General features: G+C 40.9%; 2 protein-coding genes across 2 annotated transcripts; one reads left to right on the forward strand and one right to left on the reverse strand.

The window, feature by feature from the left end:
- The first annotated feature begins 1,055 nt into the window (after nucleotides 1–1,055).
- Nucleotides 1,056–2,382, forward strand: LOC307014532 (guanine nucleotide-binding protein G(I)/G(S)/G(O) subunit gamma-7-like). The gene is made up of 2 exons (XM_079642513.1): nucleotides 1,056–1,304; nucleotides 2,022–2,382. The coding sequence occupies exons 1-2, from the start codon at nucleotides 1,218–1,220 to the stop codon at nucleotides 2,145–2,147; spliced, it is 213 nt and encodes a 70-aa protein (XP_079498639.1). The 5' UTR covers nucleotides 1,056–1,217; the 3' UTR covers nucleotides 2,148–2,382.
- A 687-nt stretch (nucleotides 2,383–3,069) lies between these two features.
- Nucleotides 3,070–13,163, reverse strand: fbxw9 (F-box and WD repeat domain containing 9). Its single transcript, XM_079645757.1, has 8 exons — nucleotides 12,942–13,163; nucleotides 12,278–12,469; nucleotides 11,568–11,715; nucleotides 10,316–11,330; nucleotides 9,949–10,097; nucleotides 8,964–9,167; nucleotides 4,329–4,394; nucleotides 3,070–4,019 (listed from the first exon to the last, which is right to left on the reverse strand). Exons 2-8 carry the CDS (start codon nucleotides 12,376–12,378, stop codon nucleotides 3,945–3,947), a joined length of 1,758 nt encoding a protein of 585 aa, XP_079501883.1. The 5' UTR covers nucleotides 12,379–12,469; nucleotides 12,942–13,163; the 3' UTR covers nucleotides 3,070–3,944.
- Nucleotides 13,164–20,002: the final 6,839 nt, after the last annotated feature.

Below are 20,002 nucleotides of genomic sequence, written 5' to 3' on the forward strand. Positions count from 1 at the left end.
TTTTCTGTGCATGGTGTTAAACCCCATGCCCCGCCCACGGTAGCGAAAGAGTGCTCGACCGATGGGTTCCAGTGAGATATGGCAAATATACCCAATTTTCTAAACCTCTCTAAAAAGATCAAATTTCACTTGTTTTGCATCAATCCTGATACAGGGTACTTATTATGTGTTATAGTTTGGATTCCTAAAGCTTTTTTTGTCTACTATCCCATCATTCAAGGGTGGTTTTCACTGTAAGTAGCCTAATGTGGGTTTTTTGGAAGGACACAATTTTTTTTACTATGTTCAATCTGAATGTACTTTAAAATAAAAACATCTATATTGATTCTGCCTTTTCTACATCCAACTCACAGGTTTATCATTGCTTTGAGAAAAAAGATTATTAATTTACCCCTTTTAAAAGTGAAGATATAGTTATTTGTTCTGAGCATGTCATTTTCGAGCCTGAGACCTGAAAAACAGGCTTGGGGCTTAACAGGCTAAGACAGGGTTAACACACAACATTCCTGATCTCCGTTAAGTGCCTCCATAACCAAATCTGTTGGCATTTTACTATTTATTTATCAAAATAGTTAATACAATATTTAATTTTACATTATTTTCTTGTATATCTTTATTTATTTATGTAAACTCCTGCATTTACTTGGTCACTTACAACATCCTCTGCATTATTAAGCTTATTGTATTTTTTTATTTTTGTTATGTCCTATATAACTATGTTGCAATGTTGGAGGAGCTTGGGACTTAATATGTGTATTGCCATTTCTACACGATAAATATACTGTGCATATGACGATAAGGCATTTTAATCTTGAATTGAAAAACCTAGAGATTTCTAATATTGCATTTACAATAAGCAAACCCATGTATTCAAATGTTAAAAGCAAAGGCACATATTGCAGCAATGACCCGAAACATAGCATCATGTTTTAGCCTTTAATATTGAATCAGTGGTGTCTGTGACATTTCCAACACTGTGCTGTTTGACCTTTCGTATCACAGAGCCTTTGAACTGCCCCCAACAGTGAATAAAAAGGGGTCACTTTACAGGTGACAAAGAAGAGCTTTTCTGACTCCTGCACAATCCGTGCCAACTCTTTGGATTTGGAAACATATTGCCCTAAATCATTTTCCTGCTGCTCCTTTTTTATTCATAAAATAAGAAGGATATTTAGTCGAGTTATCAGGACTTTGGCTGAATCTGTACACAGAAGGCAATGTCAGGAAACAGCAGTAACAGTGTTATTCAGGCGCAAAAACTGGTGGATCAACTTCGGGTGGAGGCGTGCATGGAGAGAATAAAGGTATGTACAATTCTGAAGAATATGTTAACATGCTTTATCACATCCAGGTGGATCAAAGCACACTGAACAAGACTTCATTCAGCTATAGTCATGATAAATGTAGTGTGCTGATTCTTGTATAAATACAACATACTCCTGATATTGCTACATCATTTGTGCTACTCAAGATATATGAAACCAAAGTTAAGACTACTTGATTAACTATTTTGAGCCATCATTTAGATGCACTTTGATATATTTGAAAAATCCAAATTTAACTAATCAGTAATGATTCACTTTATTCTAACTTTTACTTGTATCTTCATTATAATTTAGGACAATGTCATTCTAAATTATACTTCAAATGTACATTTTGGTAGCTTTGTTTCATGTATGTTTTATTAATAGTTATCTGAGAAGGGGTTTAAAATACAATTTGAGTCAAAAGTACAGCTTAATTGTGTCTACAAATTATTGTAGTACAATGAAATGTTGTTATCCCACATTCTTAGCAGCACTAGTAATGGTTCATAAGTACAGTAATTTAATCCAGAATAGCACTCTTTATGTAGAGTAATTATGTGCGCCTGTAGGGACACAAGGTATTCTTAGTGTACTTTAAAAAAACGAGTATACCTCCAAGTCACTATTTGTTAAAAATAGTTTAACATAAATATTACTGTATCAGAATGCCTGAAAGCCTGTGAATTTCCACTCTGTCCACCTTTCTCTCAGCAGATCTCCCTGACAGCAGGAGACTTGGTACGGTTCTGTCAGGATCACCGGCGCAGCGACCCTCTGCTCACCGGCATCGCTGCCTCCTCCAATCCTTTCAAAGATAAGAAGACCTGCGTGCTGCTTTGACTGCCTCCAGGACAGATGATCAACACAGATCTCACAGAAATCAACTGCTTTTTTTTTTTTACAGTCAAATATTTGAAAGGTCAAGTGTTCGGCTCGAAATACCAAACAGATCATTGCAGTATACCATAATCCCCTCTGTTTCAGCCCTGTTTCAAAATTGCTGATTCTCTGTCAGTTACTTTAGATGAAAAGAAGGAGCCACTCCCCACGCCCCTCTGAGAGATATGTGGTTAAAAAGGACACAATGGTGCTCTAGGACGAGATTCAGGTGATAAGGTGTGTGTGTGTGTGGGGGGGGGGGGTTACATTGGTTGGCTATTGACTAATGGTTACACAAGCCAAAAAAAATGATGACATCATAAAGTGGCAAAAATCTGATCAGCTCATATTGAGACAGGTTTTTATATAAATGGATCAGGACAAAAAGAGAGTGAATCTCTTTAGACAGAGGGGAGACATGTTGATGTATAAAAGACATGAAAAAGTGGATTTTGCTTAATAGTTGACCTTTAAAGGTAACCTTCTAGTGAGAAGATTAATCTCCTGCCACCGAGACTGCACAAACCATTACACTGTTGTTGTTTGTTTAACCTTTCCTTAAGTATCTCCTTGTAGACAATGCATTTTAAGCCTAAATTAAAGACACTTGTTTGTAACTTAAATGCTTTAGTATTGTGTCTTCTTTACACAACACATTAAGTAGCGCTTAAAAGATTCATCATCTAACTATTACATGGGTAACTCAAGTATATATTTGTTCTTACTTGTGAAGCACTTGGTGAAATCTATTTCTGTGAAAGGTGCTATAATAAATAAACATTATGCTTACGATTATTATACCATTTTAGCTTTGTTTAAACATTTAGCATAAAGCCATGACTCCACATAAGGCAGAAAACACATGCAGCCAAAAACTCAGACACAAGATTTCCAGGCTATTTAATGGTAACTTCTTTAAAGGATGGAAATGTGTAGTATTGTGCAAATAATGTATAGTTGGATTCATTCAAGCAATTCAATACTTTTTATAAAGTAACACACACACAAACTAACACACAAGGCCAACATAACTCCCAAACAGATCACACTGACTCAAACTGAGGAGTGTGTTCATATAAAAAGATTTACAAATATAATCCGTGTGTCACAGAGAGCTTAGATACGCTATTCACTTTACATGACTAGTGCTTTTGGTACAGCTTAGTAATTGAAATGACTTTGGTGGATTTACAAGCTTTCAAAAAAGATCAACACGTTTCTACACTTCAAACAAAGTGTCTTTGAAATTTACTGGCACAGAAGGTAAATAAGTGCATGAGACAAACACGTTTCCTGTGTTTACATATTTATAGTTTTGTTTGGAGATAAACTTCTCAACAGGTTTAACAAAGAATTCATGAAAAAGGGCCGAGAGCTTTTGGCTAAAAAAAAGCGGCCTTAAACTTCTCAACCATCATACATCAACACATGGAAGAGCAAAAATAATAATTATAATAATAATAAATAGCTTTTAAAGCTTCATCAAGCAACTGGTAATGCATATTTCCAAGAACATTTGTGTGTGTTACTGCAGCAGAATAAAATACTTTGTTTGGACATATGACACGAAGGATTTAATTGGAATCATTTGCTGTCCTAACTTTTTGTGGTCATTTTGTCAAATCACTAACATCTTCAGAGTTTTGCATTTGTTGTTAGTTTAAAATGCTAAAAGACCAGTATGGTGTTTTACAGGCTGAAAGGTCTTATTAACACCTGCTTTCAAGTCTTGTCTCGTAGTTTGCAGGTCTTGCTCATTCAATTTCTGGGCCTCCATATTTCCAAACAATCTTCCCCTGAAGCGACAGCAAGGACTCCAGCCTCGACGCTCAGCTGACAGTCAAAGACAGACAGGTGGAGAGTGAGTGAGAGGATGAAGACAAGGGAAGAAATAAACATTTTAGGAATGACAATGAGCCTGGAATAATATACATAGGAAAAACAGACAGGAATTCTATTCATTATGACTTTGTGAGCTTAAGTTAGCTTTTTTACAATTTTGTTGTTATTTCTTCATTGATAAAGATGTTTTCACTCCTTCCCAAATAGATCAAACAGCTAATTACATTACATGCTTTGTTAAATTAACTTAATTAAAGTAACAACATCCTTTTTAAAAGGTTAACACATTTGAATACTAACCCCATTGACTCCCATTTGGTGAGGCATTATGCAAACAGTCCTTGGAGGGGCACAAGGGATATGTACCTGTAATGAGATGAGATTTGTTTTCATTTATTCAACCTTTATTAACACTCATGAGACCATGGAAAGTTCATGCTTATCAACAATCACATTGAGTCAATTACAAAAAACTAAATAGGCTGGAATGTAGGTTGGGCTACAAGGCATGCGAGAAGCAAGTTTATCCATCATAAAATTGTGCATAGATATTATTTTACACCCCTGAAATTGTTTTAAATGGGCTTACAACTCAGGACAATAAATGTTGAGAATGTAATAAAGATGTGGGCACATTTCTTCATGCTCTAGAGCAGTGGTTCCCAACCTGGGATCCCAAACACCGCAGGGGGTGCGCCAGGCCTCAGATGATTTTAGACTTTTTCTTTTAAACTTTTCTTAAAGATATCATTGTTACACAATAAAAATTCAAGTTAGTAGCTAATAAAATGTATAAAAAGACAGAAATGCATAATATTTTCTATAATGATAATATAATATAATATAAATATTTCTTCTGCCTGTAAAGGGTCCAAACCAGGCTTTTCTGGATAAGCGCATTTTTAAAACATAGTCATTGTCCATGCCGGTTTCAGTTGGATGATTTGTCACAGTTGCTCCGATCAGATCGGTCTCCTCCATTTTGTAGATTATTTACGACTTTTGAATCCACATAAACACATCGGCAAAATCCGGCTTACTTTGAACATGTGTTTTAAACAGTTTAATCCCTTTGTGAATGGTTTCTACTTGCGCCGTCCTTTAATTTCTTCATACAGCGGGAATCCAAATGAATGAATCCTGAGTCCAATAACCATCAAAGTCACTCCAATAGTGCTCCTTAACTACGCTTTCATCCTCCTTTAACAAAATACTTCACATTCATCCAGAGTGTGACAGGAGTTGTAGCATTTTTGAGACTTTGAAACTTTAATTACCGCTGTTGCCTTGTCTGTTTCCCCCCCCCCCCCCTTGCTCTAGAGCAGGGATATTCAACTGGCGGCCCGCGGGCCAAATCCGGCCCGCGGGGAGCTTTCTCGTGGCCCCTGGAACGCACTCCATATTCCAATATAAAAAAAATATTAAAAAAAAAAATATTTAAAAAAAATATATTAAAAAAAAATTCTAATTACAGAATTTATTTTTATAATCATTTAAATAAATGTAAATATATGTTCGCTATTATGTTATCCGAATTAAATGAGTCCAAATTATTTCTCCTTCAATAGCTCTTAAAAGGCAATCTTGCATTGGACTGATCAGCGTGTAATTATCGCGATATCGTGTCAATCTCGTTACTCTCGTTACTGATCCAAAATGAGCGGAGAGAAACGGCGGAAAATTGACGGTGAAAACCGACACTTCAACCCCAAATGGACTGATGATTTTGTATTTATTTTACCATCGCACGCCAATCCTAGACCTTTATGTTTAATATGTCAAATAACTGTTTCAGTCTGCAAGGTTGCTAATGTGAGGCGCCACTATGAGACCAAGCATGCTGCTAACTTCAATGCTGCTTACCCGCCTGGTAGCACAGCTAGACGTGGTAAAATAGAAATACTTAAATCTTCTTACACTGCATCAACCACTATTCTTACAACTGCTTCTACAGCCCAGGAAAAGGCCACTGCTGCTTCCCTACGAGTGATGTTCGCTTTAGCCAAAGAGAGAAAGCCATTCACTGATGCTGAAGTTGTGAAGGAGTGTACTCTTGAGATGGTGGATGAACTTTTTGCAGGAGATAAAAACAAGGAATATATAATGAACCGTTTGAAGCAAGTACCGCTCTCTGACATATCGGGAAGTCGAAGAGTAGAGGTACTGTTTGAGGACTGTTTTTCAGCATTAATTGCCGATCTCAAATCGACAGAGTACATGTCACTCGCTGTCGATGAATCGACCGATGCAACAGATACGGCACAGCTCTCGCTGTTTGTGAGGTACTTCGATGGTGACGTTTTTAAAGAGGAGTTGTTATGCCTTTTACCACTGACAACCAGCACTACAGGTGAAGTGATTTTCGCTGCAGTTTGGAGTTTTTTTGAAGAGAAAGGTTTGGATCTAGGTAAGATCAACCTTCTCGTTACCGATGGCTGCCCGTCCATGATTGGGAAAGAAAGGGGCTTTGCATCTCGCTTATGTGCAGAGCATCCCACAGTGAACACACTGCATTGCATCATACATCAATCAGTTCTGTGTGCGAAATTGTCAGGGGAGTTGAAAGAAACAATGGAGACTGTCGTAAAAATTATTCGCTCGACGTCAGGTCTGCAGCACCGACTGTTCAAAATGCTGCTTCAAGAGCAGGAAGCCGCATACTCAGACCTATTGCAACATAACGATGTCCGCTGGTTGAGCCGAGGACGTGTTCTCGAACGTTTCTTTGCACTGCGAAAGGAGGTGAGTGAATTCCTCTCAAGCCAGAAATCAAGCAAAGCTAAAGACCTACTTGCACGCATGCAAAAGCCGGATTTCATTGCACAGATTGCCTTTTTGTGCGACATCATGGGCCACCTAAACACACTCAACCTGCAGCTACAGGGGGGAGGGTCAAGTGTGGCTGAGATCATTGAGACGGTTAGTGCGTTTCGGGTGAACCTGGACCTCTTTCTACCTGACGTAATGGGGAGGAAGATCCACTTCCCAACACTACGCAACGTCCCCGTGAGCAGCGCAGCAATGGCTGGAATGAAGGGACTTTTGAAAAGCTTGGCTGAAAACTTCACAGAGCGATTCAACGACTTCAAGATTCCAAAACAGGTTCTTTTATTTGTGCGCAATCCATTTGCGGTCGATGCTTCCGGGTCCTGTCCAGCCGAGGCGAAAGCCGTGATGCCCGGTATTGACGAGGCTGCATTCCAGCTGGAGTTGGTGCAAATTCAGAGCTCTGATGTGCTGAAAGCAAAATTCGGAGAAGAGGGACTGTGCGAGTTTTGGGCTCATTCTACTCATCAGTTTCATCACTGCCGGAGACTGGCTATCTACCTGTTAACCATGTTTGGATCTACTTACATATGCGAGTCCGGATTTTCGACAATGAACTTGATAAAGAATCAACATCGCAATCGACTCACGGATGAACATCTCAACCAGTGCATGCAGCTTGCTCTGACCTCGCACCGACCTGAATTCAGCAAACTGGCTATGGCTCGGAAATGCAACTTCTCACACTGATTTGTCAGGTAGCTTCTATTTTCATTTATTTTGTAATGATGGGACGCTGCCTATGCTTGCATCTTTGTTAATCTCGGACTTCTAGGCCTCCTCTGCCTCTTACTGATCGCATTTGCTATCCTAGCCCTAGCATTGTTTTCTGGTATTTGTTGCCACCCAGCATTTTGGTGTTATAATACACAAATCTATATGGATTCATTAGAATAAAGTAGCTGTGGTATGGGGGGGCGGGCGTGGTTTAGCGGCAGGTTGTAAAGCAGGGGGCGGAGCGGCTAATTGCCTGGGATTGACGTAGCTGTCAAGTGGATTAGAATGATAGGAATGCGGTGGTATTTAACCACGTGTGTTTTTGTTCTCTCAGTAGGAGACTGGCGGACAGACGGAAAGACGAACGTTACGCCAGGACGAGAATCCAGACCCCTGCCAGTTATCATTTGCCCGTTGAGGGATTGTTCTGTTTTAGCCACCTCGGGAACCTTGTGTGAAATAAATATCCGTTTACCCGACTGCGTCTCGCTCTCCCTCCTTATATTCCGCAGCAGACCACAAATCTGCCACAGTAGCCTACATTACTATTTTGGTTGCCTATTTTACTACTACTACAATAATAATAACAATATCAATAATAATAATAATAATAATTTATTATTGCATGGTTGGTTGTACAATAACAATGGCATTTGTTCATTTTCATTGTCAGTCTTGTGGCCCTCGCCTTCAAGACATTTTACAATTGTGGCCCCCTTCCTAATCTAGTTGAATACCCCTGCTCTAGAGTCTATGGAATTGCCCAATAGTACTGCCTTTTTGGAAGGTGGAATTAAAAAACCTTGAAGGGTGGCTTAGAAAACCTCTACCAGTTTGCTAGGGGACAAGTCTGTTGTGCCACCAGGCCTTACTAAAGCAGAACTAGGACTGACTAACAGGTGTTATTGTAGCTGCCAGGCTTATTCTGCACAACTGGAAGAGACCACATAAGCCAGAGTTTACACAATGGCTTAAAAAATGTCTTTGAAATTATGATCGCCAGGGTAAATAACATCCCAAGCAAATCTAACGGAATGTGGCACATCTTCTACAGGGTACAGGGACAGGGTACTAGGGAAAGGAAGTGTATCCGTGTATATGTATATATACGTGTATATGATATATATGTTGTAAATGTGTATTTACATGCTTGACGTTGATATGTGTGTGCGCATATGGATGTGGGGGGTTTTTGTTTTTGTTTTGCTTCCTCTAAGTTGGATGCCTTTGGTTTTGTTTATTCTGCATTTATGCATAAAATGTGAAAAATGGAATAAAGATCTTAATGACAAAAAATTAAATAAAAAATAGGAAAAACTAAAACAACCACAAAGAAATATACTAACAGAAAAGAGGCCATTCTATTATAAAAGAATACGTCATCCTTCCTACCTTGACAGTGCAATCAGATGAACAGGTGTAGAGGCTTCCAGCGGACTTGTGGATGCCGGTGACCAGAGCTGTGTGTCCCACATCAAACTGGGACAGAGGTTTGAGGGTCCCCGCCTGCATGGAAAAGGAGTGGAGCATACCTCTGTTGTCCCCTGCCCATACTTCACAGCCACTGTAGCTCATGGACAGCAGGTAAGAGCTCAGCTAGAAATAAAAAGGGTTTGTGAATGTTAGGTACACAGATGCATCTTACCATATATGCAAACTAAAAGAAATACAACACCCACAAAAATACAATGTTTATATCTTTTACATCTAACTGTTGAAGAAAACTTTTTTTTTTCTCATATCTCCACTGTAAACAAAGAATCTAACAACGGAGAAAGGCTTGATGAATTGAAGAAAATGTGGGCCATGTTTAACAGCAATACCATAACTAAGTATTCACTTAAAAACGATCAACTACAAACTAAATTTGAACTGTACTTGTGGGTCAATTAGTAATTAGTAATTAGTATTATCATGTAAATTATATTGTTGGTAAAATTTTGTTTAGGTTTTGACTTGATGATGGTTAAAATGTGATGACTATTTTTTTCTGTTTTGTTTTTGCTTTCACTTCCTTACCATGCACTTTTCATGAAATGATGAGTTGTTCCGTTCTGGTTTGTATTATGTATGTTTTGTGTGGGTGAGGACCCCAGGAAGAATAGCCAATGCTCATGCTAGTGCTAATGGGGATCCTAATAAAAACTAAACTATCACATAAATCATGCAGTATAATCCAGCTCTCATTTATCCAGTGCTCGTTCACAGTGTTGCCAATAGTAAGGTTTAGTGAAAATGCCTTGTTAAAAACAATCCCTGTTAACATCAGTTATCAAGACTTTTAGATTCTTCATGGAGCAATGAAAGAAAAACATGGTTTTCTTCAACAACTCAAGGTTACAGGTTGATGTTCTTTATAAAAACATATTGTTTATACCCAAATTTTCTTCAAGCCCTTGCATGCCCTCCGGTCATAGACAGCCACCGTGCAGTCTTTACTCCCGGAGATGATGTACTTGTCATCTGCAGCTAGGCACATCACAGCGTTGCCATGGAGACGGACGCTTTTCACCAGGGGTTCAGCAGCTGTGGAAAAGATTATAGCATACATTCAGGAACTATAAAAATTGGGATGAACAAAGTTTATATCTATGTGATTTGTCTTCTAAATGTCTTTGATATTCGACTTTGTAAAAAGGTGTTTAATAAATAATTATGATATTGATTAATAGTTGGATGTTTTATTATCACATTCTTAATGACCTTTGATTGCTTTATGAACTGTTATAGGCTCAACCCCTCACCTCTGGTGTCATACATGCTGACCCTCTTGTCAAAAGTTCCAGCCACCAAAACATCCGTTTGACAGGACAAGCACAGGACAGCGGCCCCGGTCATGATCAGGCCCGCCGCTGCACCCCCCGCCTGTAGGTCCCACAGCCTCAGAGTGCTGTCGAAGCCCCCCGAGGCCAGCAGAGGTCCCTGAGACGCCAGGCACCAGACCCAGCCTTTATGAGTGCTGAACTCCCCCCTCGCTCCCAGTGTGTGCAGCAGCGAGCCTGCCTTTAGATCCCACAGTTTAACATTCATGTCTCTGGAGCCTGTGGCGCACACTGCCCCCTCACCCCCCAGCAGGAGGACTGAGTTGACCTGCGCAATGTGGCATGTAGGGAGGGTGGTGCACTCCAGCGCTGGAGGTGGGCTCGGACTTCTGGGGGGCGGACGTTGCTTCACCTCTACCCGTCTTCTATTACCCAGATTCCTTGGGTCTGCCAGGTTCTCCATGCGATTTGGAGCACCACCTAACGCCTCAATATCATTGAACACCATCCTGTGGTTCCTTTCTTCTACCATCAGTGCTCCTGCATCATCATTCAGTCTCTCTTCCAACTCCTCCCTCAATCTTTCAAGTTGGTCCCCACCTACAATGGGCTGAATTTCATCCTCTTCACCATCCATTACCACCTCCATTCCTTCATCAACACCATAAGCAACCTCCTGCCCTTCCACTCCTACCCCTTCCAGCTCTTCCTCTCTACCATCTTGCTGTCCTTCTACAACTGGCTCCTCTTCCTGCCCTGCCCTTTGCTGCTGCCTCACTTCTTGGCTTTCCTCCTCATCCTTTTTGGTCTGTTTTGCCACGAGATGCCCTTGGCCTGTCCAGCAGGTTATCAGCTGTTCTATCTCCAGGCAAGCAGAGGGCCAGTCAAAGTCTTCCCTTGGCCCCACTGGAAAGACAGCTTGGGATCCTATAAGTCTGCGAGCCCGGAGCTGCCACGCGGTGGTGTCCTTACACACATTGCCTAAAGTATGGCAGACCTAAAAAGAGGAGGAAGAGGTAACATTTGTAATTGTTGTCATACTGTTCCTCAACTCTAATAGCAATGTTAACACTTGCATGAGGATGGCACATGTGCATGAGATTACACCTGACAACGGTTTCCCACTAGAAATACATCACATTGTGATACCTAAATCTAGTGATTAAACAACACAAATTGGCCTTCAAGACATCTTTAAAATACTTGTATGGAAATGATGGAATGTTTGACGAACCTTTGGCAGCACAGTGATGACACACTGAGCAGGAAGGTGAGAGGCAATGTGTGTCAACATCTCCCATGGTAACGACAACAAGCCACTCACCTCAGCAGAAGGTGAGGGGCTAACATCTGTTGAGGACCGGGGATTAGCAGGCACAAGACTGGAAAGAAAATATAAAGCAACCTGGTTATCAACCACCCAGTGGTGTAAAGTTACTACATTTACTCAAGTACTGTACAATTCTGAAGTACTTGTACTTAAGTATTTCCATTTTATGCTAGTTTGTAATTATTTTCCACTACAATTCAGAAGCTTTTACCTCCACTACATTTACTTAGTACTTTTAGCTACTCGGTAAATATGCGTAAATGATTAAAAAAAATATCTGATCAACACTTAAACAAGCCTTTAGTTACATCTGGATTAAATTCACGTGCTACCCAGCTGTAAATACGATAATTAAAATGTCATCATCAATGATTATAATTATATCATATGTATGATTTTGAAATGGGCTTATCTGCATGAATACTTTTGGTACTTTAAGTATTTAGATGTCAATACTTTTCGACTTTCACTTAAGTAACATTGTTGTACACCTACACTATGGTATTTCTACTTTTACTAGTAGAACATAGAGGCATTCTTCCACCTCTGTTAATCCCTTATCCTTGTGTAAAATTAACAGCCAGTTGTTTTAGTATAAAGTAAGAAAGTCTTACCCCTTCAAGTCGGGCCCAGAAGCTTCAGCACTGGGAGATGTCAGCGGGTCAGGACCGGGTCCACTCTCCGAGTCACACACAGTAACCCTGGCCTCAGACATCACCTTTCCCTTGTCAAAGACCTCTACTTATTCACTGCTAACATTACTTTAAACTAACACTTCCTTTACTTTGTTTTGCCGTCGTCATACACTGTAAGATAACATCAATTTAAACTAGCATTACTTATATTTTATTTGGTCGTCACTCACTGTAACTAGCATTACTTTAAACTAACACTTCCTTTATTTAGTTTGGACGTCTTACATATGACAATGCAAATCTTTAGGTTAGCTTAGCGTGAGCTCAATGTAGATGCTTGAATAAAGCTTTAGTTACCCATGAATGCAATCCCTTTTTAGGTTTCGCCAGATAGGGGTATATAAGCACCTGATGAATGTTACATAAATATAAAAAAACGAACTTAACGTAACGTTGACAACGACAGCAGGTTAACGTTGGCTTTAAATGATGTCAGGTGCAGCCGTTGACGATGCTAAGCGCCGGTAACAAGCCTTCACCCAACAAAACAGTGTTTTACACTATCTGTAAAGTTAAACTAACACAAATATGACTGGAATCTAATATGATTCAGGAATATCAAGTTTTGTCAAGACGAACATACCAAACGCAACTTCCTGTTCTTCTTCTTCTTTTCTTTAATGGCGAATCGCTTCCACTTGGAGCATATATCGCCACCTACTGTTGAGTTATTACATGTTCATATTAGATCCTTGTCCTCAGACCAGTGCTTTTGAGGAATTTGAAGATCAGCTTGTTTGCTTCATTTCTTGATTTACTTTCGTATATTGACTTGAAATCCATGTCCTTGACGTTGAGTTGTTCCAGTGCAGTTTTCAGAATGAATCTTTGTCTGTTATAATCCGGGCAGCTAAAAAATACATGATCTATTGTCTCTGGTTGTTGGCAACCATCACAATTGCCATTTGGATGTTTTCCAATCAGATGCAGTGATGAGTTTAATCCAGAGTGTCGCAATTGTATCCTGCTGTTAATGCTCTGTTCTCTTCTACTACTCCCCCAAGTGCTTCCTGTTCCTACTTCCTTTTGTATCTGGTATAGATGTCTTCCTTTGGTGTTACTGTCCCATAGTTTTTGCCATTGTTGCTTGATAACCACTTTTGTAAAAGATTTGACTTCTGCTCTACTGATAGGTACCATAATATCAATCTGGTTTGCTTTCAAACCACATTTTGCCAGTTGATCCACTACTTAATTCCCCCTAATACCCACATGCGCTGGAACCCACACAAATTGAACAACAATTCCCAGATGAACTAACCTAAACATGATGTGTAAAATTTCATATAAAATATCATGACGACATTCTAAAGAGAAGTTGTCTATACTCTCCAGTGCTGCACTGGAGTCAGAGCAAATGACCACTCGCATTGGCTGTATTTCCTCTACCCACTGAAGTGCTAGAGAGATAGCCATCATCTCTACTGTATATACTGCAATGTGATCACTTGTACGCTTTCCCACTTTGACTTTTAACTCAGGAACATGAAATGCACAACTAGTTAGACCATTTTCTGGATTTTTGGATCCATCAGTAAATATTTGTATAAAGTGCCCATATTGTTCATGTAGAACTGTATTCACATAAGCCTGTACATTGAATTTGTTTTTCATTGAATGTAACTGTTTCAATAATGATAAATCTACTATAGGTTGAGGTAGCAACCATGGTGGAACAGCTGATAACAACACCTAATATTCCATTCTTTAACTTTGAATTCCTTACATATTTCCGAAACACAAACACAAAAACTTTCTTTTTTTTATTTTGTTACTTTCCCAACTTGTTTGTACAGTTTGTTTAGTAGGGTGAGTATCTTTATGACCCTGTAGATTTGCCCAGTAGTTAACAATTAACTGTTTTCTCCTCAAAGAAATTGGTATTTCTCCGACCTCTACCTGAAGTGCCGACACTGGTGTAGATCTGACTGCCACACAGCATATCCTTAGTGCTTGTGCCTGGACTCTATCCAATTTTTTAAGAGAAGAATATGCAGCTGACCCATACACTATTAGTCCATATTCTATGGCTGATCTTATTAAGGCTGTGTATACGTTCCTCAAAGCAGCTTTATCAGCTCCCCCCTTAGTGCCTGCCAAGCAACTCATAACATTTAAAACCCTTTTACATTTATCTACTACTTTATCAATGTGAATACTCCATGTGACTCTCTTGTCCAACCATATTCCCAGAAATTTAAATGTCTTCACTTTCTTTAGATCTTGTCCATAAAGTTTTAACCTAACCTCCTCACCTATCCTTTTCCTCGTAAAAAATAAAGTTTCAGTTTTTTCCACCGACAATCTAAACCCCCATGTCAGAGACCAGCTTTCAATTTCCGTAATGGCTTCCTGAATCTTAGCTACAATATATTTTACATTTCTGCCTCTTTTCCAAATAGCTCCATCATCTGCAAAAAGTGACTTACCAATATCAGATCCTACTTGTGTATATATATCATTGATCATGATAGAAAATAAAAGAGGACTGATGACACTCCCCTGCGGGATTCCATTTTCAACTTCATGCCTTCGAGAATATGAATTGCCAACTCGGACTCTGATGGCACGGCCAAACGAAAAATCCATAATCCAATTATATACATTACCTCCCAGACCCATAATGTCCAGTTTTATTAATTCAACTTCCGGTTCCGGTCTAATTTCTCGGAAGTAGTTTCAAATAAAAGCCCCAAAAAGCTGAAATCTGAGAAGTGTTCATAAAGAATAACTCAAACAAATCATTAAAATAGTTGTTGATTCATTTATTAGTCAACAAATAATAAATTATGTATTTATCGTTGCAGCTACAGTTTCTTTATTTGTCTCTGAATCATTGCCCATGTGAAATGTCTAACTCTGATATATGCTTTGTACTGTGTCACTGTTTACAAGGGTTTATAACATTTTGGCAGTTCCACGCATAACAAAAAGTATTTTCTCAGGAGCTGTTTCTCCATCAACCCGCTGCTTTTTTTGCTTTTTCGTCAGTGATTATTTCAGATTCAAGAGAGAAAAGTGTGAGAGTGAGGAGTTTGACTTAAAAAAACTGGATGCTCTTAATGTCTTTCATTTTTGTAAATCACTTTGAATTGCCTTTGGACGGTGGGATCCAAACAGCAATGGCTCTCTGTCAGCTGTCGTTTGTTTTAGTGCTTTAGTGTTGAAAGGTGCTATATAAATAAACTTGCCTTGCCTTAATGATTAAGTTAAATTAATAATAATTAGTAGGCTAAGTACATTAGTACATTTTAAGTGACTTTCTTTGCCACTAGTTTCCAAGAGCATCACCGCTTAAAAGACACCCTAGATGAGTTTTGTGAGAAAAGTTGACATTTAAATTAGTTTTTAGGCATAGCCTGTGAGTTGTTCCGATCTCTGCAATGAATAATAGTTCATATTCAGTCATGGTAATCTGTATTTTGTATTATCTATTTTATAATTTGAATATGTAAAGTAGTACAAATAAATGTAGTAGAGTAAAAAGAACAATATGGGCTCCCAAAATGTATGTGACTGTGTGTGAATGTTAGTCTACAGCAGTGGTTCTCAAACTTTTTCTGTCAGGCCCCCCCTTTGGAGAAAAAAAAAAGTCAGCCCCCCCAACACAAACAGTCAGGCTCAGTGGCGGCGCCAGAGATTTATTTTGGGGATGCTGTGGGGTAGCTTGACGTTTCATAGAGGGTGCTCAAACATTTAGGGTTTCCCATTAATGTACCGGTCGCTACAGTGGAATTGTCTACTGCAACATTCCCCACGCAAATACACAACGTACCCATAACTGTTACAGTGAAGGCTCGATAATCAGCTCACGGCATATACGTAGGTGTAAGCAGGGGTAAAGTGCTATTTTTATAGGTGGTGTGTGGACCTCACATAGGGGGGTCCGGGGGGATGCTCCCCCGGGAAGATTTATTTTTAAATATTGAAGTTAAAAGCATCAATCTGGTGCTCTTTGAGAGCAAAATGAAGAGATCTATATGGATACCTCTCTCAACACCCATATGAAACAGAACTGTAAACAAATTTACTTTTTCTTTATGGATATTTTACAAATCACCCTTTTAAACTTTCTTCTTTTTTTACTGTCATATAGTATTTCATACCTGTTTTTCATTTATTCTCTTATTTTTTTTAAACTATAATGATGTGTGTGTGCCTCGGAAATAATTGTTTACATTAATGGTGACCAAAACATTTGAGACCCACTGAGATAACACTGAGAGAGTCCTTTAGTTCACTGAGTCTCTCAGTCTGACAGGAGAGGACTCTCCTCCACCTTGTTGTGGAAAAAACTCATTATATCTGTTAGCGTAGCTCGCTAGCACCAGAAGCTAACAACAACGATCTCCGGTACCGGTGCGCTCGCTCTCTCTCTCTCTCTCTTGCACACAAAATGACTCGTCACACGCACACGCACGCACGCACGCACGCACGCACGCACGCACGCACGCACGCAGAAACTCTCCTCTTTACTCTCTCATGCTCTCTGGACTCTCTCTGTCCTCTCACATCTCGGCCGGCTCGTCAGTCCCCTCCTGCTCCCTGGCTAAATGACGCACTGCGTGCTAATAGAACCATCCTTCGGGCAGCAGAGCGGAAATGGTGGAAATCCAAACACCATGACGACCTCCTAACCTATCAGGCTCTCCTCTCCTCTTTCTCTGCTTCCATCTCTCAGGCAAAAAGCACTTTCTTTCAAGATAAGATCCAATCTTCCTATTCCAATCCCAAAAAACTATTTTCTATCTTCTCCACCCTCTTGGACCCCCCCAAAGCCCCTCCCCCCTCCTCCCTTCTGTCAAGCGACTTTGTTAACCACTTTGAAAAAAAGGTTGATGATATTCGCTCTTCTTTTTCTGACTCACTTTTACTCATCGCTGGGTCACCAGACCCACCTTTCACCCACACACTGACCTCCTTCTCCCCTCTCTCTCCAATTGAGGTTTTTACCCTCATTACCTCTGCCCGTCCTACCAGCTGTCCTCTGGACCCTATCCCCTCAAACCTCCTTCAGACTATCGCTCCTGATATTCTACCATTTCTCACCCATTTCATCAACACTTCTCTAACTTCTGGTCACTTTCCAAACAGTCTCAAGGAGGCAAGAGTAAACCCTCTCCTAAAGAAACCCACTCTCAACCCGTCTGATGTTATAAACTACAGGCCTGTCTCTCTCCTCCCGTTCCTGTCTAAAACACTTGAACGCGCTGTCTTTAAACAACTCTCCTGTTATCTCCATCAAAACAACCTTCTGGATCCGCACCAGTCTGGTTTCAAGGCAGGTCACTCAATAGAAACTGCTCTCCTTGCTGTCTCTGACGAACTGCACACAGCTAAAGCAGCCTCCCTCTCCTCTGTCATCATCCTTCTGGACCTGTCTGCTGCATTCGACACGGTGAACCATCAGATCCTCCTTCGCACTCTCCAAGAACTTGGAGTTTCAGGCACTGCACTTTCCCTCCTTACATTACATTACATTACATTGCATTTAGCTGACGCTTTTATCCAAAGCGACTTACAATAAGTGCATTCGACCAGGAAGATACAACCTTTAAGAAAACAGAATCATATAAGTACATCAGGTTTCATAGAGCCAAACATTTCAAGTGCTACTCAACTGGCATTTAGAAAGCCAGCCCTTTATTAGTATATAAGTGCTTTGTTAGTAATTCTATCGCTCGAAGTGGAGTCTAAAGAGATGAGTTTTCAGTTTGCGTCGGAAGATGTGTAAGCTATCTGCTGTCCTGATTTCAATGGGGAGCTCATTCCACCATTTTGGAGCCAGGATAGCAAACCCACGTGTTTTTGCTGACGGGAACTTGGGTCCCCCTCGCAGTGCGGGTGCAGCGAGCTGTTTGGCTGATGCAGAGCGGAGTGCACGTGCTGGGGTGTACGGTTTAACCATGTCCTGGATGTAGGAAGGGCCAGATCCATTCACAGCATGGTACGCAAGTACCAGTGTCTTGAAGTGGATTCTAGCAGTTACTGGAAGCCAGTGAAGGGAGCGGAGGAGCGGTGTGGTGTGGGAGAATTTGGGAAGGTTGAAGACCAGACGAGCCGCTGCATTCTGGATGAGCTGCAGAGGTCGGATGGCACATGCAGGTAGACCAGCCAGGAGGGAGTTGCAGTAGTCTAGGCGTGAGATGACGAGAGCCTGGACCAGAATCTGCGCTGATGTCTGGGTCAGCTGGGGACGTATCCTCCTGATGTTGTAAAGCGTGTATCTGCAGCAGCGGGTTGTAGCAGCGATGTTTGCAGTGAAGGACAATTTGTTATCTAGGACCCTCCTCACCTCATACCTCAAAGACTGCACCTACAGGGTTACTTGGAGAGGGTCCGAGTCCGACCCTGGTCAATTAACTACAGGGGTCCCTCAGGGCTCTGTTCTTGGTCCCCTCCTCTTCTCCTTGTACACAAACTCGCTCGGGTCTGTCATTAGCCCGCATGGTTTTTCATACCACTGCTATGCTGACAACACCCAACTAATTCTGTCCTTTCCCCGCTCAGAGACCCAGGTCGTCGCACGCATCTCTGCTTGCCTAGCAGACATCTCTCGGTGGATGTCTGCTCATCACCTCAAGCTCAACCTTGACAAGACTGAACTGCTTTTCCTTCCTGGAAAAGATTGTCCCACTCTTGACCTAACAATCAACATCGGCACCTCTGTTGTTTCCCCGACTCAGACTGCAAGGAATCTGGGTGTGGTCCTAGATAACAAACTGTCCTTCACTGCAAACATTGCTGCAACAACCCGCTGCTGCAGATACACGCTTTACAACATCAGGAGGATACGTCCCCAGCTGACCCAGACATCAGCGCAGGTTCTGGTCCAGGCCCTCGTCATCTCACGCCTAGACTACTGTAACTCCCTCCTGGCTGGTCTACCTGCATGTGCCATCCGACCTCTGCAGCTCATCCAGAATGCAGCGGCTCGTCTGGTCTTCAACCTTCCTAAATTCTCCCACACCACACCACTCCTCCGCTCCCTTCACTGGCTTCCAGTAACTGCTAGAATCCACTTCAAGACACTGTTACTTGCGTACCATGCTGCGAATGGATCTGGCCCTTCCTACATCCAGGACATGGTTAAACCGTACACCCCAGTAAGTGCACTCCGCTCTGCATCGGCCAAACAGCTCGCTGCACCCGCACAGCGAGGGGGACCCAAGTTCCCATCAGCAAAAACACGTGGGTTTGCTATCCTGGCTCCAAAATGGTGGAATGAGCTCCCCATTGAAATCAGGACAGCAGAAAGCTTACACATCTTCCGGCGCAAACTGAAAACTCATCTCTTTAGACTCCACTTCGAGCGATTGAATTACTAACAAAGCACTTATATACTAATAAAGGGCTGGCTTTCTAAAGCCAGTTGAGTAGCACTTGAAATGTTTGGCTCTATGAAACCTGATGTACTTATATGATTCTGTTTTCTTCAAGGTTGTATCTTCCTGGTCGAATGCACTTATTGTAAGTCGCTTTGGATAAAAGCGTCAGCTAAATGCAATGTAATAACACACACACACACACACACACACACACACACACACACACACACACACACACACACACACACACACACACACACACAGCCGAGCTTTAATGAAACACAGGGACACAGACGTAATAGTACCGTACTGCATC

The sequence above is a fragment of the Notothenia rossii genome, assembly GCF_949606895.1.
Source record: "Notothenia rossii genome assembly, chromosome: 8".
In the NCBI taxonomy this organism is placed as follows: domain Eukaryota; kingdom Metazoa; phylum Chordata; class Actinopteri; order Perciformes; family Nototheniidae; genus Notothenia; species Notothenia rossii.